At 43.0% G+C, this 25,296-nt stretch overlaps 1 protein-coding gene across 2 annotated transcripts in view; it reads left to right on the top strand.

Moving 5' to 3' along the window:
- The window catches only part of LOC109891498 (copine-5), a 203,127-nt gene that overhangs the window by 58,858 nt on the left and 118,973 nt on the right, over positions 1–25,296 (top strand). Inside the window, exons 5-7 of one of the 2 annotated variants that reach the window (XM_031824729.1) lie at positions 696–735; positions 2,192–2,206; positions 2,491–2,567. In XM_031824729.1, the coding sequence (XP_031680589.1) occupies positions 696–735; positions 2,192–2,206; positions 2,491–2,567 (132 nt within the window). The remainder of the gene's footprint in view (positions 1–695; positions 736–2,191; positions 2,207–2,490; positions 2,568–25,296) is intronic. The other variant, XM_031824730.1, reaches the window with a different exon arrangement.

Raw genomic sequence — 25,296 nt, 5'->3', positions numbered from 1 at the left:
TAATCGCAGCAAAAGGTGGCGCTACAAAGTGTTAACTTAAGGGGGCTGACTAATTTTGCACGCCCAATTTTTCAGTTTTTGAATTGTTAAAGAAGTTTGAAATATCCAATAAATGTCGTTCCACTTCATGATTGTGTCCCACTTGTTGTTGATTCTTCATAAAAAAATACAGTTTTATATCTTTATGTTTGAAGCCTGAAATGTGGCAAAAGGTCGCAAAGTTCAAGGGGGCCGAATACTTTCGCAAGGCACTGTATCTTCCCACTAATAGGAAGGTGAAATAGATAACCAAGATGAAATACGACCCCCTTAGCATTTACTCATGTACACTGATAGATGTGAAAATATTAGATTAGGGTTTCCTAAACTCAGGTCCTCGGGACCCCAAGGCACGCACGTTTCGGGTTTTTTGCCTAGCACTACACAAATAATCAACTAATCATGAAGCTTTGATCATTTTGAATCAGCTTTGTAGTGTTAGGTTAAAAAAGTGAAACGTGCATGACTTGGGGTCCCGAACACAGAGTTTTGGGAAACGCTGGATTATATGGATGTCAGTAATGAGCCACGGAGAAACTTCATCTACCAGAGGCCTCGTTAGAGATCCCTTTCTCTCTCTCCTTCTCTCTCTCGCTCTCTCTTTCGCTCACACACACACACGCACATGTAACCCGTGTTACCTATCTCTCCTCCAGATATGATGTGGACTCTAAAAGCCCAGACCTGTCCAAACACGTGAGTGACACACCCTCTCAGACCTACAGACACAGATGAACAGGTATTGGCCAATACTCCCAACAATAATCAACACAACTGACTTGAAACCATTGATTTTCAAAGTTATCATTGATCAATACAAGTTAACAGAATATCCTGAACAAAATGATCAGAGCTAAAAGCGTAGGACTCATCATGGACAACTGATGGAATGTCCAGAGAGATGAAACATGAGAGTCCTGCACTCTGATTGGCCAAACTCTCCTTATCTATGACTCTGGTCTGATCGTGAAGTTGCATGGTTTGATTAGTTGTGCCTGCTACATGTTGCATGTTCTGTCAACAAACTACCTTCATGGATTTATGCAAACCTAGTGGTTAGAGCGTTGGGCCAGTAACCGGAAGGTTGCTGGCTCGAATCCCCGAGCTGACAAGGTAAAAATCTATCGTTCTGCCCTGAGCAAGGCAGGTAACCCGCTGTTCCCCGGGGCGCCGAAGACGTGGATGTCGATTAAGGCAGCCCCCCGCACCTCTCTGATTCAGAGGGGTACTTATTTTCCACCATAATTTGCAAATAAATTCATTAAAAATCCTACAATGTGATTTTCAGGATTTTTTCCCCTCATTTTGTCTGTCATAGTTAACGTGTACCTATGATGAAAATTACAGGCCTCTGTCATCTTTTTAAGTAGGAGAACATGCACAATTGGTGGCTGACTAAATACTTTTTTGCCCCACTGTATATATATATTATTATCCCATCTGGTTTGTTTAATAAAAGGAATGTGAAGTGATTTGTACTTTTGAGTATATTTTAGTAATTACATTTACTTTCGATACTTAAGTATATTTAAGACCAAATACTTTTTGACTTTTACTCAAGTAGTATTTTACTGGATGACTTTCACTTTTACTTGAGTCGTTTTCTGTTAAGGTATCTTTACTTTTACTCAAGTATGACAATTGGGTACTTTTTCCACCACTGCTTTGGTGCAGGATTTACATTAATATGCAGATGATTAGTAGTTGTACTACTGTTGTAGAATAATGTACCTTCTGTGTCCTCAACTAGACTAGAATTGATCATGAAATGCTTTAGTGCATTTGCATTGAATGAACAGGATGTATGAATCATCGTGTCACTATTTGACTGCTAATAAGAGGATAACAATCTTCACATTCTGTCGCTGGGGAGACTGTTGGATCAAAACAGTCGAACAGATTATTTGAGGCGTTTGCACACAAAGAGAAGATTTGCATATCTCCAATTGCATGATTTTCATGAATTCTATTCCTCCCGGATGTTTTTTTTACAGCTCTTATATGACACCTAATCTGTATTCTCTCCTGCTACACTTTCTGGTTTGAGTGGTGCTAAGTGTTCTGGGTATTGTAGTGTTTGTGTGTACATGATGTGTTCTGTTGTTGTTGTTGTTGTTGACCCTGCTGCCTGCTCTCCCCTGCCCTCTGGAAGCCTTCTGATCTCAACGTACGTCTCTGCCTCTTTTCTTTTAGTACTGTAGCTATAGTATATTTTAGCTAGATACAGAAAACACACGCAGCTGTAATGCATGTAACACACTTTAATAACTTCAGTATATTACCTCCCTCCCTTCTTTCGCTCTCGCTATCACCTTGTCCAATCTTTTCCCCAACTCCCTTCATCCCTGTTTACTTCCCCTCTCCCCTTGTTTCCCTTTTGTAACCCTATACCTCCTCCATCATGTCTGTCTCTTCTTCCCTCTCTCTCCCTCCTTCTCCTCCCCCTCTCAGGACTTCTTGGGTCAAGTGTTCTGTACCCTGGGGGAGATCGTGGGGTCACCTGCCAGTCGACTGGAGAAACCACTGGGGTGAGTCCCTCTGATAATATCATAACTTTTTTTCAAACCGCTGTTGTCCTAAATGAGACCATTACGGATGAAAAGTTGGCCGCTGTCCACTGTTCTGTGGTGGTGAACGCCAGACCTCTGGATATGGTTTCACCGCTGTCCATGGCACTGAAATCTCTGATCCCTGCTATTTGCTTGTTGTTACCTTTTGCTCTTGTTGTCGCAAAGTCACACAGCCGTGTTTTCCACCTGTGTCAGTTGGGATTGTTTTTCTGGACCCCTGATGTTGCTGAAGTACCTGCCTGAAAAGTACCTACCTGTCTGGACCCCCTGCTGGTACCCAAAACTACTGGGTCCATTTCAAGGCTGTTGGTTGTCATTGTGTGATAATGAGAATAGACAGAATGTTTTACTCCTGTAGAGTCTTTTAAAAAATTTTTTTTAAACATATTCTAATGAGACTATGTTGACAGAAAAGGGACAGAAAGACATACAAATGAAAAATAATGAGAAAAGAAGATTACTTAAAATAAACAGAGAGGGAAGTAGAAGGAGAGAGAAAGAAACAAAAATAAATCAAATTGTACTCGTTCCGACAAATTATTGTCATTAGAGAAAGGGGGCGAGGCGCTGAACCAGAATTACAACAATTAGTAGTAATAGCACCTTGGGATTAATTTAAGATACTCTTTGAAGAGGTAGGGTTTCAGACGTTTTCGGACGATGGGCAGGGACTCTGCTGTCCTGCTTCCACCTTAGGGGTGCCAAGACAGAGAAGAGCATTGACTGGGCTGAGCGGTAGCTGACCCCACGAAGAGGTGGAATGGCCAAGAGATCAGATGTGGCAGAACAGAGTGCTCGGGTTGGGGTGTGGTTTGAGCATAGCCTGAAGGTAGGGAAGGGCAGTTCCTTTTGCTGCTCCGTAGGCAAACACCATGGTCTTGTAGTGGATGCGAGCTTCAACTGGAAGCCAGTGGAGTTTGCTGAGGAGTGGGATGACTTGGGAAGGTTGAACACCAGGTGGGCTGTAGCATTCTGGATAAGTTGCTGGGGTTTGATGGCACAAGCAGGGAGCCCAGCCAACAGGGTTGAAGTACTGTAGTCCAGATGGGAGAAGATAAATGTCTGGATTAGGACCTGCACTGGTTCCTGTTTGAGGAACGTGCAGGGTCACGCCAAGGTTCTTTACACCTACAAGGGGGACACAGTGGAGTTGTCAACCATGATGGAGAGGTCTTGGAGCGGGCAGGTCTCCTCCGGCAGGGCGAGCAGCTCTGTCTTGTCAATGTTAAACTTAAGGAGGTGGGCCGATATCCAAGCTGAGATGTCTCCACGTCACCTGGTAGGTGACCTCCCAGGTAGGATGCAATCCAAGAGTGTGCAGAGCCTGAGACGCCCAGCCCCTGGTTAGGGTCAAGAAGATCATTCTGAGAGAGATAACGGGAGAGTTAGAAATAGATAGTACGCTTAAGTGTATTGGGAAGAAAAGAAAGAAGATACTGGTCTGTAGTAGTTGACGTCAAAGGGGTCGCGTCTTCATTTCTTGAGGAGGGGAGCGACTTTGGCCATCTTAAAGTCAGAGTGGATGAAGCCAGTGGTCAGGGATGAGTTGATGAGGAATGGGAGAAGGTCTCCAGAGATGGTCTGGAGAAGGGGATGGGGATCGAGCGGGCAGGTTCTTGGGCGATTGGATATCACAAGTTGCCAGATTGCATATGGAGAGAGAGGGGGCAAAAGAAGTCTCTTCTTTTCAAAGTGATTAACAAAGTTGCCCATGGAGAGGGAGAAGGGAGGGGGAGGAGGTTGAGGATTAAGGAGGGAGGATTAGAGGCAGAAGCTTGAAATGTAAAGTGATAGAAGGTTCTCCATAAGTTTAGTTTTCCGCCATGACCTCTCAGCTGCCCCCAGCCCTATTCTGTAAGCTCGGAGTGAGTCACTAAACCACAGAGCAGGAGGGGATGGCTGAACCAGCCAGGAGGAACGGGGACAGTGAGAGTCATAGGATGTGGAAAGGGAGGAGAGTAGGGTCATAGAGGCAGAATCAGGAGACAGAAGGAAGAGATGATAGGAGAGAGAGAGAGCAAAGATTGAGATGGTGCATGACCATCTGGATAGCGGCTGAGTGGGTAGGGTTGGAGGAGAGAGGGAGGGAGGGAGAGAAAAATAAACAAAGTATTAATCAAAGACACGAAGGGGGGGGTTGTAGTGAGATGTAGTTTTATGTCACCCAGTACGATGAGTGGTAAGCCATCTTCGGGAAATTAGCTTATCAAGGTGTCAAGCTCATTGAGGAACGCTCCAGCCGCTGAGCGATAGATGGCATCAATGTAAAGCTTGAGTGGACAAGTGACAGTGACAACATTCAAATGAGGATGTGAGAGAGGGGGAAAATATAAAATCTCCACAGGAGAAATGAGTAGCCCTGTGCCACCACCGCGATGACCAGATGCTCTTGGACTAATCAAGTGACGATAGAACAGCAGGAGTAGCAGTGTTCTCTGGGGTAATCCGTGTCTCTGTCACCAACAAAAACTGTAGAGACTTAAGGGCGACATAGGCTGAGATGAACCCGTTATGTTAATGTAGATCTGTCCACAAGAGATTAGGTTGGGGCCTATATGACAGAACTGAAAGAGGGGATAAGAATGTGACATGGGTGAAAGTGGGGACGAGTGGAAGTGCATGAAGAGTGTGATTTGAAGGGGTTAGTTGAGGAGATGGGGAGAAGAATGTGTGACGAGAGTCAAAGTGGCAATCGTGGGAGTTTGTTTGCTCACTTCATGATTCAAGTACAACACTACATCTCTCCCCCCCCCTACTCCAAGTATACAGCTGCTTTATTAAATCAGACATTGCATGTCTAATAAGAATCTGAAGGAGGCTTTGAAATGAAACCTCTAAAAGTCCAAGCCATTGGCTTAAGCTAATGTACAGTATGGAATTGTTTTAAGATGGTCATACCATGGATCATTTAGCTATTTGATTTTGAATTTTAGGACCCCTTTAGGAATAAAAATATATATATTGAATTTGGCCTCTACTACTATACCCATAGAAACCCACTGAATACTATATTCATAAATGGCATAAAAAGGGAGTAAAAAAATTAATCATAAGGAATCAGGTTTTGAAGGCTCAGGAAATACAGTGTATATTTGAGTTTTTTGGACACATATTTAACCCCTTATTTTTGTTGGCACAAAACTACCTCCAGACTTCCATTCATCTCTATGGGTTACCTTCAGACTAGTCACGGGACACTTGTGGGGGTCATAGAGCAAAACAAAGAACACCATTGTTGTTAGGTATGCGTAACTGGCTGTAAGGGAGTCAGGCGCAGGAGAGCAGAAGTTCGGTAGCCAAAGGAGCCTTTTATTTCAGCGAACAAAAACATGGCACTAAACAGAAGGTGGTTTGACATAACCCAGCGCAAACCAGTCTAGCAAGCACATACAACAAACAATTCCACACACAGACATGGGGGGAACAGAGGGTTATATACACGTCTAATACTGCATTTTTATTTATCCATTATTTTACCAGGTAAGTTGACTGAGAACACGTTCTCATTTGCAGCAACAACCCGGGGAATAGTTACAGGGGAGAGGAGGGGGATGAATGAGCCAATTGTAAACTGGGGATTATTAGTTGACCGTGATGGTTTGAGGGCCAGATTGGGAATTTAGCCAGGACACCGGGGTTAACACCCCTACTCTTACGATAAGTGCAATGGGATCTTTAATGACCTCAGAGAGTCAGGACACCCGAAAGACGGCACCCTACACAGGGCAGTGTCTCCCCTATCACAATTTTTTTTTGTTTTAGACCAGAGGAAAGAGTGCCTCCTACTGGCCCTCCAACACCACTTCCAGCAGCATCTGGTCTCCCATCCAGGAACTGACCAGGACCAACCCTGCTTAGCTTCAAAAGCAAGCCAGCAGGGGAAATGCTGCTGGCAAATTGAAACCAGGTGTGTAGGAAAACAAGACAAGACAAATGGAAAAATTAAGGGTGGATCGGCGATGGCTAGAAAGCGGGTGACGTCGACCGCCGAACACAGCCCAAACAAGGAGAGGAACCGACTTTGGTGGAAGTCATGACAATCGTGTTCGTGAGAGTCTTGTGCACTGTGCCTGGCCCGCCATAGTAGTCGCTAGTGCACAATGAGACAAGGATATCCCTGCCGGCCAAGCCCTCCCTAACCCGGACGATGCTGAGCCAATTGTGCGTCGCCCCATGGGCCTCCCGGTCGCGGCCGGCTCAGCAGAGCCTGGGCTCGAACCCAGAATCTCTGGTGGCACAGCTGGTGGCACAGCTAGCACTGTGCCACCAGAGATTCTGGGTTCGAGCCCAGGATAGGAGAGAGATCACTGCGCCACCCGGGAGGCTGACTCTTAAGGATTTTAATGAGATTTCATGAACCCCTTTCCCCCGTTACTGTCCATTTCTTGTTTTTAAAGGATGGTAGAAGTGCTACACCTGGTGGAGAGAGATTGTAAGACAGAAATAGTTGCGTTATGCGTACATTACGACATGACACGTCAAGATGTAAGAGGGTCAGTTTTTGAAAACTTTTCTCCAATACAATACAGTCATTACCATGTCGATCATAGCTTGAATAGAAACCTAGTTCACACCCCCGATTTTGAAAAGTCAACACAGTCACTACAGTCCCATTAGTTTTCTTTGTAGACTCGTTTGAATTTTGCGGTTGCGCACATTTGTACAGAATGGGGTGAGTTTACGTTAGCTAGCTACGTTAGCTTGCTAGGTACATTAATTGATTTAGTTTGGTTGTTTTTAAGCTCAACTTCAAGATTTCCACCAAGGCCGTTGCCTCTCCGATCATAAACTCTCATTTAAGAATCACTCTGATGTGACGTTGTAAAATGTCATTCAATGGGTGTCTACTTTGAGTTTGGACTGCAGCCCTATTTGCCTCGTGGATTCGAACCAGCGACCTTTCAGTTACTGGCCCAACGTTTTTAACCGCTAGGCTACATAAATGTGTATCCAAGCTTGATGGGTGACTCCTCTTTCCTATGCAAAAAAACACAACTATAGATGTTATGCACTAGCATGTAATGCAATGAGATATATTTGACACAGGTATTTACATTGTAACACGTGTTGTCATTGACTAGACCCAAATATAATTGTATGAGATATGCATCTGTGTACCGCCTCTTTTGTACCCCTCTGCTAGCTAGCTAAAATGGGTACTCCAGTCAGTTGTCACTAGTTACCACAGCCACAAAGTCATAATTATGGATAAACTGCTTATTTCTAAAATGTATCTTCTTAAAATCTGATTTTAAACCTAACCCTAACTCTAACCACAGTGCTAACCTTATGCCTAACCTTAATCTTAGATTAAGACCAAAAAGCTCATTTTAGATTTAATTATTTTTTACGATATAGAGGGCTTGAAGTTGAAGTAGAATGCCTCCTGGAGGCCATTTTGGAAGGCCACCGCATCAATTATTCTGACAACAGCTGAGTGGCTACCCCAAACTGCATGATAACAGTGCCTGAAGCTAGTTGATTCATCACCACGGTCATTTTCTGTCGAGTATTCGGCTGCTCTAACCAGGCAGGAAAGACAACGGGGGAAAAAAGGTTTACAGATTCCCCTCAATTATGAAACACGATTGGTGACACCAATGAGATAAAAACTCAAGAACTGTCAGAAAAGTGAAGAAACCTTTTTGCCCATCAAAACCTGAACCCAGACAGTTGTCAATACATGGTTTGCTATGATCATTTCATCACTGGTAAATCAAGTCTGATTGATTTTGAGTTTAGGTTCGCTGTTATACTAACCAAGTTGTTGACATCAACACTAAGTTAGCCAAAATTAGCTAGCTCAATAGCTTGTTGTCTAGCTATCAGCATGTTGTCATTAAAAAATGATCTTTTATAACAAAAGATTGCATGCCTCTAACATCGCATTTGCAGACTAATGTAAGCCTACTATTCCTAATGTGATGAGTAGATTGGATAGTGATAATTTTAGCCAGTAATAAGCGTGTAGTGGCATACGTTTACAGGCTGTATCAGAGATGTTTTTTTCCCTTGCACGGGAAAAATGTTGCCTTTTGATAAACATTTCATGCAATTCTACTAACTTGCACGTTATGTGACTGGAGAAGAGACATCGGCATAATATTTTTTAATATGATGGTAGTCTAGGCCTACTCTACTGACATTGACAACAGATCATTAACAATGACTTTGTCTTGAACGCAACCATGAAATCTTGACCGAAAAGGGGTCCTGGCTAAAAGGGATCCAGCTTTTGTCAAATACACATAAAAGGTTATATTTAACCTCATTCTCATAACCTGCTGCGTAAATCCTCCTAATCTGCTATGAAATGTCAAATATTACGTTCATTTGACAAAAGCTGGATCCCTTCTAGCCATGATCATGAAAAGGGGAGATGCAAATTGTACAATATGACATCCATATAGCCTGGAGGACATTATTGTCCAAACATACTCCAGTGGTTATCATATATTTGTGTGATAACACAATGATAATTTGATAACTTTGTTCATAAGAGGAGGGGGAAATGTATGGATATTACAGCATGGGACAAAGGCCTCAATGGGATAGGACAACCTGATATGTTGACGATCGGTTGCCCAACAATGGATTTAATCTTTATATGACACTAAAACATATGAATGAATTAAGCACAACCAAACACGTAAGTGTCCTGATGGTGTAGGTGATGCTGAAGTTCTAACATCAAGTGTGCTTCTCATTTGCTTATGTCCTGTAGGTTCACCAGCTGACCTCTATCAAGACACCTATGTCTTGACTTGCCTAGTTAAAAAAAAAAAAAAAGTTCAATGTGAAGATGAGCAATGCTGTAGCATCCATTTCTACTTCTACTGTGTCATTTTACAGATATGAAAGGAGCCCAGTTATACGAGAGGGTTGTCATATGCTGTGCTTTGGACAATCTGAATGATACTGTTGTGCCATTCAAGTAGAGAGCACCTTCACCTTGTCGTCATGACAAAGTGCCCCCCTTAAAGTGTATGAATATATATATAATGTAATTTTGAAAGTGTAAAAGACTATTGTTGATATTGTAAACATGGGTAAAATGAAAAGGTAATCTCTGCTTTGCTTAGCCCCATTGAATAAAAAGTATTTCTTATAGCCCAACTATTGCCTTTCTTTTACAATTTAAACACATTCAGCAAAGACAATGTAATTGTTGTGGTAGTCTTAGGCAAATCATCTTCATTATCACACTGGCACCTCCAAGTACCACACAGACCTTCTGGTAGAAAAGTATCTGGCATTGAACATGGTGGTAGTTGTATGTTTTAAGCTAAGGATCCCATTATCTCCTGCTTCCAGACATTTCACCGCCTAGATTACAAGGGTTGGATTTGCAATAAACAATTTCATGTCAGCACAGGGCATGTGCAACATCTAGTATAATGATTAGCCTCATACATTGTCCACTGGTATCGTTTTGAAATAAGAGGACACATAGCTGAAAAGTGTAAACAACGTGTGCATTAAGCTATTCTCTACTTCAGATGCACAATGTCAAGGGGTGCATTGCAAATGCCCATAAGGCAATTGCCATCATACTGTAGGTCAGTGGTTCCCAACTCCGGTCCCCGAGTACTCCCAACAGTACAGTTCTATTGTAGACCCGGACAAACACACCTGATTCAACTTGTCAACTAATCATCAGGCCGTCAATGAGTTGAATCGGGTGTGTTTGTGCTTTTGGAGGTACGCAAGGACTGGTGTTGGGAACAACTGCTATAGACCTATGGCGGCACTGGCGTTGCATGCCATTATCAGTTAGAAAATGGGTTCACATGGATGATATACTGAAAGAATTGCTTATGCCTGAACAAAAAGGTAATGTTCATTTGAGAATATAACACAGAAACACAGACATATTAGAGACAGATTCCCTTCACCTCTGCTGCAGGATTGTGATCTGTGATTAATCACCATCGACACTAGTTCGTCTTGAAATATAATTAAGTTAACAATTAAAACAAGTTTAAACACTCAACTTCAAAGAACCAACACTATTTCATATAATTCCAAAGCGTACATGTAAGCTGACTCGTATGTCAAGGATAGACATTTTAGTCACAAGTAGGCTATTACCACTAAAGCATCATTTCAGGTGAACAACGAAAAAAAGTCTAAACCAGAGGTGGCCAACCTCACTCGACTGATCACTGATCTACTGGGTGAGCAGACTTCCGTTCCAGCCCAGCAATAGCACACTTGATTGCTAACTAATTAGGTTTGATACATTGAATCAGATGTGTTAGTGCTGGGCTGGAACAGAAGCCTGCACACCCAGCAGGGTTGGTCTGCTCCAGTTGTTAATAGGTTTATACATTCTGTGTGACTTTTAAAATGTGTTTTTTTTGCTCACATAATTTGCCAATAAAGGTACACATATAATCCATGGTATACAAGGATGTACCCGTATTCTCTTGGAACATTCATTTGGACCTCTTCATCTGCAGACAGGATTTCACGGCTCTATCTGAGGACAGAAAACATTAACAAAGAAACAGGCTGCATTATACAAAAAATAGACAGCACTGAATATTATGTTGCTATATATCGCGGTCCGCAGTTTTTCTCGCTAGGGACTGGAACAGGAGAATATTTCCACAATGTCCTCCCTAAAAGGTACCTGCTCTATCCAGGGCAGCCTACTCACCCTTCTCTGACAGCTGGAACTGCTAGCTAATCCTTTCACCCTATTCCTTGGTTGTTAGCTAGCTAACTACCTAGCTCCAAATGCATTTAGTTACAACATTAAATACATCAAGATAGCTAGCTGACTAGGTAATATGAAGTTAGCAAGCCGGTGATATTCAATTCGCTTAGCTAGGTAGCGAACATTACTTTAGCAGCTCATTTGAGTTAGCCTACACACTAAGTGTCTTTAGCAAGCTAGCTAATAATAGCTTGCTTTTGATCATTTTCTAAATATATTTATTTACTTGGATATACGTTCTTCAACTGCCTCGGTTTTATGCGTCCTTACAAAAAATGAATAATGGCCAATCTTTCCAAAGTTTCCGCTGGTTGCGGAACACAGCCGGCCATGGGGACTTTTGGAGACATCCAACAGACTGATTCTGGTCTTCCAACATTGCGCCTGGTGTGGTTGCTAGGTGATTTGTGATGCACCTGCAAGCCCTCTATAGCCGTAGCCAATTTTGACTTTGTGGTAACTTTTTATTTTTTTATTTTTTTATTTCACCTTTATTTAACCAGGTAGGCAAGTTGAGAACAAGTTCTCATTTACAATTGCGACCTGGCCAAGATGAAGCAAAGCAGTTCGACACATACAACGACACATGGAGTAAAACAAACATACAGTCAATAATACAGTAGAAAAATAAGTCTACATACAATGTGAGCCAATGAGATGACATAAGGGAGGTAAAGGCAAAAACAAAGGCCATGGTGGCGAAGTAAATACAATATAGCAAGTAAAACACTGGAATGGTAGATTTGCAGTGGAAGAATGTGCAAGGTAGAGATAGAAATAATGGGGTGCAAAGGAGCAAAATAAATGAATAAATACAGTAGGGGGAGAGGTAGATGTTTGGGCTAAATTATAGATGGGCTATGTACAGGTGCAGTAATCTGTGAGCTTCTCTGACAGCTGGTGCTTAAAGCTAGTGAGGGAGATAAGTGTACCCAGTTTTAGAGATTTTGTAGTTCGTTCCAGTCATTGGCAGCAGAGAACTGGAAGGATGCGATGGCCAGCCAACGAGAGCGTACAGGTCGCAGTGGTGGGTAGTATATGGGGCTTTGGTGACAAAACGGATGCCACTGTGATAGACTGCATCCAATTGATTGAGTAGGGTATTGGGGGCTATTTTGTAAATGACATCGCCGAAGTCGAGGATCAGTAGGATGGTCAGTTTTACAAGGGTAAGTTTGGCAGCATGAGTGAAGGATGCTTTGTTGCGAAATAGGAAGCCAATTCTAGATTTAACTTTGGATTGGAGATGTTTGATGTGAGTCTGGAAGGAGAGTACAGTCTAACCAGACACCTAGGTATTTGTAGTTGTCCATATATTCTAAGTCAGAACCGTCCAGAGTAGTGATGTTGGACGGGCGGGCAGGTGCAGGCAGCGATCGGTTGAAGAGCATGCATTTAGTTTTACTTGTATTTAAGAGCAATTGGAGGCCACGGAAGGAGAATTGTATGGCATTGAAGCACGTCTGGAGGGTTGTTAACACAGTGTCCAAAGAAGGGCCAAAAGTACACAGAATGGTGTCGTCTGCGTAGAGGTGGATCAGAGACTCACCAGCAGCAAGAGCGACATCATTGATGTATACAGAGAAGAGAGTCAGGCCAAAGAATTGAACCCTGTGGCACCCCCATAGAGACTGCCAGAGGCCCGGACAAGAGGCCCTCCGATTTGACACACTGAACTCTATCAGAGAAGTAGTTGGTGAACCAGGCGAGGCAATCATTTGAGAAACCTAGGCTATCGAGTCTGCCGATGTGGATGTGGTGATTGACAGAGTCTAAAGCCTTTCCAGATCAATGAATACGGCTGCACAGTATTGCTTCTTATTGATGGCGGTTAAGATATCATTTAGGACCTTGAGCGTGGCTAAGGTGCACCCATGACCAGCTCTGAAACCAGATTGCATAGCGGAGAAGGTATGGTGGGATTCGAAATGGTTGGTAATCTGTTTGTTGACTTGGCTTTCGAAGACCTTAGAAAGGCAGGGTAGGATAGATATAGGTCTGTAGCAGTTTGGGTCAAGAGTGTCCCCCTCTTTGAAGACTGGGATGACCGCAGCTGCTTTCCAATCTTTGGGAATCTCAGATGACATGAAAGAGAGGTTGAACAGGCTAGTAATAGGGGTTGCAACAGTTTTGGCAGATAATTTTAGAAAGAAAGGGTCCAGATTGTCCAGCCCGGCTGATTTGTAAGGGTTTTGCAGCTCTTTCAGAACATCAGCTGACTGGATTTGGGAGAAGGAGAAATGGGGAAGTCTTGGGCAAGTTGCTGTGGGGGGTGCAGTGCTGTTGACCGGGGTAGGGGTAGCCAGGTGGAAAGCATGGCCAGCTGAAGAAAAATGCTTATTGAAATTCTCAATTATAGTGGATTTATTGGTGGTGACAATGTTTCCTATCCTCAGTGTAGTGGGCAGCTGGGGGAGGTGTTCTTTATCTTATATAGTTTGTGTTGCAGGAAGCAAATTTCTGCTTGAAAAAGCTAGCCTTGGCTTTTCTAACTGCCTATGTATATTGGTTTCTAGCTTCCCTGAAAAGTTGCATATCACGGGGGCTGTTCGATGCTAATGCAGAACACCATAGGTGTTGGTTAAGGGCAGTCAGATCTGGAGAGAACCAAGGGCTATATCTGTTCCTGGTTCTAAATTTCTTGAATGGGGCATGCTTATTTAAGATGGTGAGGAAGACATTTAAAAAAATAACCAGGCATTCTCTACTGACGGGATAAGATCAATATCCTTCCAGGATACCCCGGCCAGGCCATTAGAAAGGCCTGCTCACTGAAGTGTTTCAGGGAGCGTTTGACAGTGATGCATGGAGGTCGTTTGACCGCTGACCCATTACGGATGCAGGCAATGAGGCAGTGATCGCTGAGATCTTGGTTGAAAACAGCAGAGATTTATTTAGAGGGCAAGTTGGTTAGGATGATATCTATGAGGGTGCCCGTGTTTACGGCTTTGGGGTGGTACCTGGTAGGTTCATTGATCATTTGTGTGAGATTGAGGGTGTTAAGCATGTTCCAGTTTAGGTCGCCTAGCAGCACGAGCTCTGAAGATAGATGGGGGGCAATCAGTTCAAATATGGTGTCCAGAGCACAGCTGGGGGCAGAGGGTGGTCTATAGCAGGCGGCAACGGTGAGAGTCTTGTTTTTAGAGAGGTGGATTTTTAAAAGTAGAAGTTCAAATTGTTTGGGTACAGACCTGGATAGTAGGACAGAACCCTGCAGGCTATCTCTGCAGTAGATTGCAACACCGCCCCCTTTGGCCATCCTAGCTTGTCTGAAAATGTTGTAGTTAGGGATGAAGATTTCACAATTTTTGGTGGTCTTTCTGAGCCAGGATTCAGACACGGCTAGAACATCCAGGTTGGCAGAGTGTGCTAAAGCAGTGAATAAAACAAACTTAGGGAGGAGGCTTCTAATGTTAACATGCATGAAACAGAAGTCATCAAAAGGGAGTGCCTGGGGAATAGGAGTGGAGCTAGGTACTGCAGGGCCTGGATTCACCTCTACATCACCAGAGGAACAGAGGAGGAGTAGGATAAAGGTACGGCTAAAAGCTATGAGAATTGGTCATCTAGAACGTCCGGAACAGAGAGTTAAAGGAGGTTTCTGGGGGCGATAAAATAGCTTCAAGGTATAATGTACAGACAAAGGTATGGTAGGATGTGAATACAGTGGAGGTAAACCTAGGTATTGAGTGATGATGAGAGAGATATTGTCACTAGAAACATCATTGAAACCAGGTGATGTCATCGCATGTGTGGGTCATGGAACTGAAAGGTTGCATAAGGTATAATGAGCAGGGCTAGAGGCTCTACAGTGAAATAAGCCAATAAACACTAACCAGAACACCAATGGACAAGACATATTTACATTAAGGAGAGGCATGCTTACTCGAGTGATCCAATTAGGGTCCAATTAGTAGTGAGGTTGGTTGGGGTGAACGGCGATTCAGACAGCTAGCCGGGCCATCGGTAGCAAGCTAGCATAGGATGGAAGTCTGTTTTTAGCCACCTTGTGCATTTCCGTCGGTAGATTAGTGGGGTTCCGTGTGGTAGAGGGGATCAATCCAATTGGCAAAACAGATATAGTTATAGTGACCCAAGAAAAATTGTCCGATAGACCTATTCAGATAGCAGCTGATAAGACAGCTAACGATTAGCGGGCCGCAGATGGGCGTTCAGGTAACGTCGCGACGGAGGGGCCAGTTGGATAACTGCCTCGGGCAGATAACGCCGGTAGTCCATTCGTGAAGGCCCGGTGGGGCTCCGCATCGGCAGTAAAACTAATCCGGATAGGTGATTGTAGCCCAGGAGTGGCTGATGGAACTCTTCAGCTTACTTGCTCCGGAATAATTGATGTTTGCTCCAGGATCGACATAAGCCAATAGTCACTCAGATAGCAGCTAGCTAGCTGCGACATACAGGTGTAAATGTCCAGAGCTTTCGGTTGAAATCCGGGGATATGGAGAGAAAAATAGGTCCGGTATGTTCTGGTCTGGGTCACGTTGTACAAAACTGGCGAAAGCTTTTCGAGCTAAAAGATAGCTGATGACCATCAACCGTGGTTAGCTGCATACTAACGCTAGCTTCTGGCTAGCTTCTGGCTAGCTTCTGGCTAGCTTCTATTGTGGATTTCAGATTTGAGGTGAATAATATATTTTTTTTTAAATTGGTGAGGCGGGTTGCAAGGAGAGTGTTCTGAAGTTGAGTTTTTGAAGTTGAGTTTTCTTAGCTGTTTCTGCACGATGGCACTTATTGATGCCTTGAATCACATAAGGACCTCATTGTCACCATTGGTAATCTAGCTAGCCATTAGCCAGCAGGGTTGCATCGGTTTCCATTGGATTACATTTGCTAGGCTGGCTAGGTAGGTAGCTAATACTAGTGAGCTAATGCAAGCTGATTACCTTGGAGGGGCCTATGTTGACTAGCGTTGCTAGTATGGTAATGCTAGATAGATAGATAGCTAGCTAATGTCGATACACCATAGTCGCGGTTCCGCAAAATCAAAGAAATGGTACTGAACTCAAAATCATTTTTGACATTGTAGTGGGTATTGATGTTTTCGTTGTTTGTTTTCTGCTTTGTGACATTGCGGATATCATATTTTCGGCATTTAACTTTGATATAACTACCGGTATGTATTTCATTCGGTTAGGAAGCGGCCATTGTGTTAATCTTTATCAAATACCGAGGTGATAGAGTGCGAAAGAGCGAGAGGGATGGAACCGAGGAAAGGCTTTTTGAGAACAGAAGAATAAGAAGGGTGGAAGGCAGTATAGTAGGGAAGCCATTGGACAGACAAGTGTGTGAGGTATTTTTTTCCTGCTCAAGCAAAGTTGTGAGAAGGAGTAAACAAAACAGTTCTGCTGGGAAGGAAGTTTTATGCCTTGATTTATTCCTGGTCCACATCTCTCCTTGTGTCATTGTCTGGAGAGAGGACAGAGACTTACTGGTAATTAATACGGAGTAGTAATGAATGCATGATGAGATTCAGCTGCCCCAAGTACTCAGGAGACTTGATTAATTTCAATGTGTTATATCTTAAATACATTGCATTCTTTAGTTATTAGTGACATGCCCACTGCACACCTGGGCACCATTGACCCAGCTACAGCTTCAATTGAGCGGTATACAATCAAAGCCTCTATTTGGAAGTTTACAGGAATAAAATATTTTCCTTGCGTTGTGAGGAAGAACAGAAAGTATTCAAACCCCTTGACTATTTCCACATTCAGTTGTGTTACAGCCTGCATTTAAAAATGATTAAATTGAGACGTTGTGCTTAACAAGTCACATGATAAGTTGCATGGACTCACTCTGTATGCAATAATAGTGTTTAACATGGTTTTTTAATGACTAAGTCATCTCTGTACCCCACACATACAATTATCTGTAAGGTCCCTCAGTCAAGCAGTGAATTTCAAACACCGATTCAACCACAAAGACCAGGGAGGTTTTCCAATGCCTCGCAAAGGAAGGGCACATATTGAGCATGGGGAAGTTATTCATTTCATTTTGGATGGTGTATCAATACACCCAGTCACTAGAAAGATACAGGCGTCCTTCCTAACTTAGTTGCCGGAGAGGAAATAATCCGCTCAGGGATATTACCATGAGGCCAATGTTGACTTTAAAACAGTTAGTTTATTGGCCGTGATAGGGGAAAACTGAGTATGGATCAACAACATTGTGGTTATAGCACAATACTGACCAAGTTGACAGAGTGAAAAGAACGAAGCTTGTCAGAATACATTTTTTCCAAAACTTGCAACAAGGCATAAAGTTATACAGCAAAACAAAATGTGGCAAAGCAATTATTTTTGTCCTGAAAACAAAGTGTTATGTTTGGGGCAAACCCAATACAACACACTACTGAGTACCACTCTCCATATCTTCAAGCAAAGTGGTGTCTGCATCATGTTATGGGTATGTTTGTCAAATTTAAGGACTGGGGAGTTTTTCAGGATAAACGAGAAACAGAATGGAGCTAAGGCACAGGCAAAATCCTAGAGGAAAACCTGGTTTATTCTGCTTTCCACCAGATACTGGGTCATTTTAGCAGGACAATACACTAAAACACAAGGCCAACTCTTCTGGAGTTGCTTACCAAGAAGACGGTGAATGTTCCTTGAGTGGCCGCGTTACAGTTTTGACTTAAATCTACTTGAAAATATATGGCTTGAATAATGTTGAATAGAATAATGGGCAAATGTTGCACAATCCAGGTATGGAAAGACTCACAGCTCTAGGTGCTTCTACAAAGTATTGACTCAGTGGTGTCAATACTTATGTAAATGAAATATTACTGTATTTCATATTTATTTTATTTATTTTTTCATTCTAAAAACATGGTTTCACTTTGTCATTATGGGGTATTGTGTATAGATGGGTGAGAAAAAAATAGCAATTTAAACTATTTGAAATTTAGGCTGTAAGACAACACAATGTGTAATAAGTCAAGGGGTATGAATACTTTCTGAAGGCACTGTAGTATGTTATTGGCTGATATCCAGGGATTCAGAACTATATGGAGAACCATAGCCTGGTCAAACGTAGTGCTCTGTGTAGGGAATAGGTTGCCATTTGGGACACAGCCATATAGTTCAAACAGATAGACCAAGGCCGGGTGGCCAGTCCTGGAGGAGGGGGTGGTGGAGTGGACACAGTTTGGAACCTAGCCAGTCAAACACCTGTTGTTGGGATTGTTGGAAGTCAAAAATTAAAGAATTATATAATTCATACACGGTTGATTTTTGGGGAGTTTATTTCGTATCTAAACCTTTTGTTGTTGGCAATCATTCCAAACCTCATGGGTATCTCCTCTCTACATATAGGATCATCTAGTTTCCCATTGTAACGGTAGAAGCCAGGTTAGAGATTCCAAACGTGCACTGAAACAAGACAAATGTTTTCACCGTATCTCCAGTTCCGCCTGGTTTTGGTGTTTGATTGAATAGTGTCTTTGTTATTTTCCTCCAGAATGACTCCGGTGTTCTTTTCTATAGCCCTGCACTTCCTGGTAAAGAATATTAACTGTGATGTTGGGTTGTTGGTTGTTAGTGGGCCTCAAGCACAGGTTTAATTTGGTTGTTTAGTTGCTAGGTAATTTGAATTGGGCTGCCTATGCCTTGCAGGGGAGTCAAGGAACTGGTGTAGAGCCACACAAGTGGTTTCTGGATGTCTCGAGCACACACAGACACACACACACACACACACAGACACACACACACACACACACACACACACACAGACACACACACACACTCCATCAAGAGGAAAGGAAAGGAGCTGCAAATGATCAAATTACCTCATTAAGAAGTGGTGCTTGAGATTAGCCCATTTAGCAAGCAGGTACTTGTGTATGTTCTCAAATTGCATGAAAGTGCATGCTTTTGTAAGTGAGGAATGAGCTGTGTGTACACCTAGACGATATGTTTTTATTTTAATTTTTTATCTTGCAACCTTTTGGTTACTAGTCCAACGCTCTAACCACTAGGCTACCTGCCACCCCAGCTTAAAGCCATCTATCAGTCGTTACTACATTGTAGCATGAATTGTATATTAGCATGACCTGAAGGGTTCAGAAACAACCCAGGTGCGGCTTGTTTTAGTAGGGTAATGTGGTCCTAAAATGGGTTGATTTAAGAGCAGTGTTTGTGGATTCAGATTGCATTGCAGTTCTCTGAGCACGGTAGGCGTTGTGGAATGTTTTGGCATTGTTGTTGCTATCATAACAAAATGGCGTACAAAGCATTATGGCCTAAGCCTCATAGGAATTAGTTTGTATTATCTATGGAGAGGAGGAGAAGGCAGAGAGGAAAGGGAGAGGAGGGATACCAGGGCGAGGGTGGAGAGGAGAACGAGATATAGGATAGAGAATGAGAATGAGAAGAGAGAAGAGCGGTACCAAGGCAAGAGATGGTGGAGAGGAGACCAAGAGATAAGGGGGAGGAGAGGGTGAGGAGGAGAATAGTTGGGGTGCGTAACAATGGGTTAGAGTGAGCGTGGCCTTTACAGGTTATGTGTTCTATCAGTAGGGATTAGTGATACAGTGTAGCAGAATGAAAGGAATGTTCTCGGGAACATTAATAGAACTGTATGACTAGAACAGAGCATGGAAATTTCCTGCTGGGTTTCACAGTGACAGGTCGCACAGAGTCAGTGGTGAAAGAGAAACAGAGATGGTTCGGTCGGTGAACTATAGTCACGTGATGATGAAATGTGTGTTAGCTCCTCGGACTAATACCTTCGGCTTTAGCTCAGCAGTCTAAGACAGTCTTTCCACCTACTGTACAGTATCATTGTATATCGCGTGCCTACACAGTACATAATGTTTCGTTTTTATCAAATCAAAATCAAATCAAATCAAATCAAATCAAATGTATTTGTCACATACACATGGTTAGCAGATGTTAATGCGAGTGTAGCGAAATGCTTGTGCTTCTAGTTCCGACAATGCAGTAATAACGAACAAGTAATCTAACTAACAATTCCAAAAAAAACTACTGTCTTATACAGAGTGTAAGGGGATAAAGAATATGTACATAAGGATATATGAATGAGTGATGGTACAGAGCAGCATAGGCAAGATACAGTAGATGATATCGAGTACAGTATATACATATGAGATGAGTATGTAAACCAAGTGGCATAGTTAATGTGGCTAGTGATACATGTATTACATAAGGATGCAGTCGATGATATAGAGTACAGTATCTACGTATGCATATGAGATGAATAATGTAGGGTAAGTAACATTATATAAGGTAGCATTGTTTAAAGTGGCTAGTGATATATTTACATCATTTCCCGTCAATTCCCATGATTAAAGTGGCTGGAGTAGAGTCAGTGGCATTGACAGTGTGTTGGCAGTAGCCACTCAATGTTAGTGGTGGCTGTTTAACAGTCTGATGGCCTTGAGATAGAAGCTGTTTTTCAGTCTCTCGGTCCCAGCTTTGATGCACCTGTACTGACCTCGCCTTCTGGATGACAGCGGGGTGAACAGGCAGTGGCTCGGGTGGTTGATGTCCTTGATGATCTTTATGGCCTTCCTGTAGCATCGGGTGGTGTAGGTGTCCTGGAGGGCAGGTAGTTTGCCCCCGGTGATGCGTTGTGCAGACCTCACTACCCTCTGGAGAGCCTTACGGTTGAGGGCGGTGCAGTTGCCATACCAGGCGGTGATACAGCCCGCCAGGATGCTCTCGATTGTGCATCTGTAGAAGTTTGTGAGTGCTTTTGGTGACAAGCCGAATTTCTTCAGCCTCCTGAGGTTGAAGAGGCGCTGCTGCGCCTTCCTCACGATGCTGTCTGTGTGAGTGGACCAATTCAGTTTGTCTGTGATGTGTATGCCGAGGAACTTAAAACTTGCTACCCTCTCCACTACTGTTCCATCGATGTGGATGGGGGGGTGTTCCCTCTGCTGTTTCCTGAAGTCCACAATCATCTCCTTAGTTTTGTTGACGTTGAGTGTGAGGTTATTTTCCTGACACCACACTCCGAGGGCCCTCACCTCCTCCCTGTAGGCCGTCTCGTCGTTGTTGGTAAGCCACAGCTAATCCCACTCAATCAATCAATCAACCAATCAAATGTATTTATAAAGCCCTTTTTATATCGGCCGATGTCACAAAGTGCTATACAGAAACCCAGCCTAAAACCCCAAACAGCAAGCAATGCAGATGTAGCAGCATGGTGGCGAGGAAAAACTCCCTACACAGGCAGGAACCGAGGAAGAAACCTAGAGAGGAACCAGGCTCTGAGGGGTGGCCAGTCCTCTTCTGGCTGTGCCGGGTGGAGATTATAACAGTACATGGACAAGATGTTCAAACGTTCATCGGTGACCAGCAGGGTCAGATAATAATAATCCCAGTGGTTGTAGAGGGTGCAACAGGTCAGCAACTCAGGAGTAAATGTCAGTTGGCTTTTCATAGCCGATCATTCAGAGTTCGAGACAGCAGGTGCGGTAGAGAGACTTAGTTGAAAACAGCAGGTCCGGGACAAGGTAGCACGTCCGGTGAACAGGTCAGGGTTCCATAGCCGCAGGCAGAACAGTGGAAACTGAAGCAGCAGCACGACCAAGTGGACTGGGAACAGCAAGGAGTCATCAGGCCAGGTAGTCCCGAGGCATGGTCCTAGGGCCCAGGTCCTCCGAGAGAAGATGGAAAAGTGAGAGAGAATTAGAGGGAGCGTACTTAAATTCATACAGAACAGTGGATAAGACAGGAGAAATACTCCAGATATAAAAGACTGATCCTAGCCCCCCGACACATAAACTACTGCAGCCAAAATACTGGAGGCTGAGACAGGAGGGGTCGGGAAACACTGTGGCCCCGTCTGACGATACCCCCAGACAGGGCCAACCAGGCAGGATTTAACCCCACCCACTTTGCTAAAGCACAGCCCCCACACCACTAGAGGGATATCTTCAAACCACCAACTTACCCTGAGACAAGGCCGATTATAGCCCATGAAGATCTCCTCCATGGCACAAACCCAAGGTGGAAACCCGGACAGGAAGATCATGTCAGTGTCTCAACCCACTCAAGTGATGCATCCCTGCTAGGGATGGCATGGAAGAGCACCAGTAAGCCAGTGACTCAGCCCCCGTAATAGGGTTAGACGCAGAAAATCCCAGTGGAGAGAGGGGAACCGGCCAGGCAGAGACGGCAAGGGCGGTTCGTCGCTCCAGTGCCTTTCCGTTCACCTTCACATCCCTGGGCCAGACTACACTCAATCATAGGACCTACTGAAGAGATGAGTCTTCAATAAAGACTTAAAGGTTGAGACAGAGTCTGCGTCTCTCACATGGATAGGCAGACCATTCCATAAAAATTCCTCCAACTGTTTGCTTAGAAATTCTAGGGACAATAAGAAGGCCTGCGTCTTGTGACCGTAGCGTACGTGTAGGTATGTACGTCAGGACGAAATCGTAAAGATGGGTAGGAGCAAACCCATGTAATGCCTTGTAGGTTAGCAGTAAAACCTTGAAATCAGCCCTAGCCTTAACAGGAAGCCAGTGTAGAGGCTAGCACTGGGGTAATATGATCACATTTTGGGGTTCTAGACAAGATTCTAGAAGCTGTGTTTAGCACTAACTGAAGTTTATTTTGTGCTTTATCCAGGTAGCCGGAAAGTAGAGCATTGAAGTAGTCTAATCTAGAAGTGACAAAAGCATGGATTAATCTTTCTGCCAATTTTTTTGACAAAGTTTCAGATTTTTGCAATGTTACGTAGATGGGAAAAAAGCTATCTTTGAAACAGTCTTGATATGTTCGTCAAAAGAGATATCAGGGTCCAGAGTATCGCCGAGGTCCTTCCAATTACCGCCATCCACTTCCTTTTGTCTGAAACACGTTTCCAGGGAGGGCAATTATGGGGTTTCACCATGTTTCATCGAAATGTACAGCTGTGTATCGTCCGCATAGCAGTGAAAGTTAACATTATGTTTCCCAATTACATCACCAAGAGGTAAAATATACAGTGAAAACAATAGTGGTCCTAAATGAAACCTTGAGGAACACCGAAATGTACAGTTGATTTGTCAGAGGACAAACCATCCACAGACAAACTGATATCTTTCAGACAGATAAGAGCTAAACCAGGCCAGAACTTGTCCGTGTAGACCAATTTGAGTTTCCAATCTCTCCAAAAGAATGTGGTAATCGATGTTGTCAAAAGCAGCACTAAGGTCTAGGAGCACGAGGACAGATGCAGAGCCTTGGTCTCACGCCATTAAAAGGTCATTTACCACCTTCACGAGTGCAGTCTCAGTGCTATGATGGGGTCTAAAACCAGACTGAAGCGTTTTGTATACATCGCTTGTCTTCAGGAAGGCAGTGAGTTGCTGCACAAAAGCTTTTTTATAAATATTTTCTGGGTCAAGGTTTGGCTTTTTCAAGAGAGGCTTTATTACTGTCACTTTTAGTGAGTTTGGTACACATCCTCTGGATAGGGAGCCATTTATTATGTTCAATATAGGAGGGCCAAGCACAGGAAGCAGCTCTTTCAGTCTTTTAATTGGAATAGGGTCCAGTATGCAGCTTGAAGGTTTAGAGGCCATGACTATTTTGTGTCAAGAGATATAGTATTAAACAACTTGAGCGTCTCCCTTAATTCTAGGTCCTGGCAGTGTTGTGCAGACTCAGGACAACTGAGCTTTGGAGAAATACACAGATTTAAAGAGGAGTTCGTAATTTGCTTTCTAATAATCATTATCTTTTCGTTAAAGAAGTTCATAAATGTATCACCATCCTCTCTTGGGGAATGCTGCTGTTTAGTTAGGTTTGTGACAGCATCAAAAGTAAATTTTGAATTGTTCTTATTCTCCTCAATTAAGTTGGAAACATAGGATGATCGAACAGCAGTGAGGGCTCTTCGATACTGCACGCTCTGTACATTGTGGACATGTTGATTCTCCTGTAGGAAAAGTATGGGGAGATACTATTGGACAGCCAATCCCCTCCAGTAGCAGAGCTTGTTGCACTTCAGTGACCCAAGTGTAGGACAACAATATGCCAGCCATGCTTTCACAGATAGGGTTTGCTCCATAAAATTAAGAATTAGTATACAAGAATGGACTTATTATGATGGGATACATGCCAGCCATTTTGGTCAGGGAGTTGGTCAAATATGGTTTATTTGAAATGATAAACTGGGTGGTTTGAGCCCTGAATGCTGATTGGCTGAAAGCTGTGGTATATCAGACCGTATACCTCCGGTATGACAAAACATTTATTTTTACTTCTAATTATGTTGGTAACCAGTTTAAAATAGCAATAAGGGCATAGTGGGGTTGTGGTATATGGACAATATACCACGACTAAATGCTGTATCCAGGCACTCTGCATTGTGTCGGGCATACAGTAAGAACAGCCCTTAGCCGTGGTATATTGGCCATATACCACACCCCCCTGTGCTTTTTTTGCTTAGTCATTTTCAGAATGAAATATCTTGAGATGCACTATATAGTTTTCAATAATAAAGAAAATATATACTTAGTGACAAGAATAATATGGCAACCACTGTCTAATAATAATAACAATGAAATAATAATACAAATAAAAAACCTACATTAACAGCAACTACTAATATGCCTACAACAGCAACTACTAATATGCCTACAACAGCAACTACTAATATGCCTACAACAGCAACTACTAATATGCCTACAACAGCAACTACTAATATGCCTACAACAGCAACTACTAATATGCCTACAACAAATAAAAACTACTACTACAACTACTAATACAACTAATAAATACTGCTGCTACAACTACTAATACAACTAATAAAAACTACTGCTACAACTACTAATGCAGCTAATGAAACGAAGTACATGTATTATACAATGGTGCAAAAAAGTCAGCCACCAATTGTGCAAGTTCTCCCACTTAAAAAGATGACAGAGGCCTGTAATTTTCATCATAGGTACATTTAAACTATGACAGAAAAAATTAGAAAAAAATCCAG

This window comes from Oncorhynchus kisutch, linkage group LG5 (assembly GCF_002021735.2).
Source record: "Oncorhynchus kisutch isolate 150728-3 linkage group LG5, Okis_V2, whole genome shotgun sequence".
NCBI lineage: Eukaryota > Metazoa > Chordata > Actinopteri > Salmoniformes > Salmonidae > Oncorhynchus > Oncorhynchus kisutch.
Note: the sequence above shows the minus strand (reverse complement) of the source record. Positions and strands in the feature narration are given on the sequence as shown.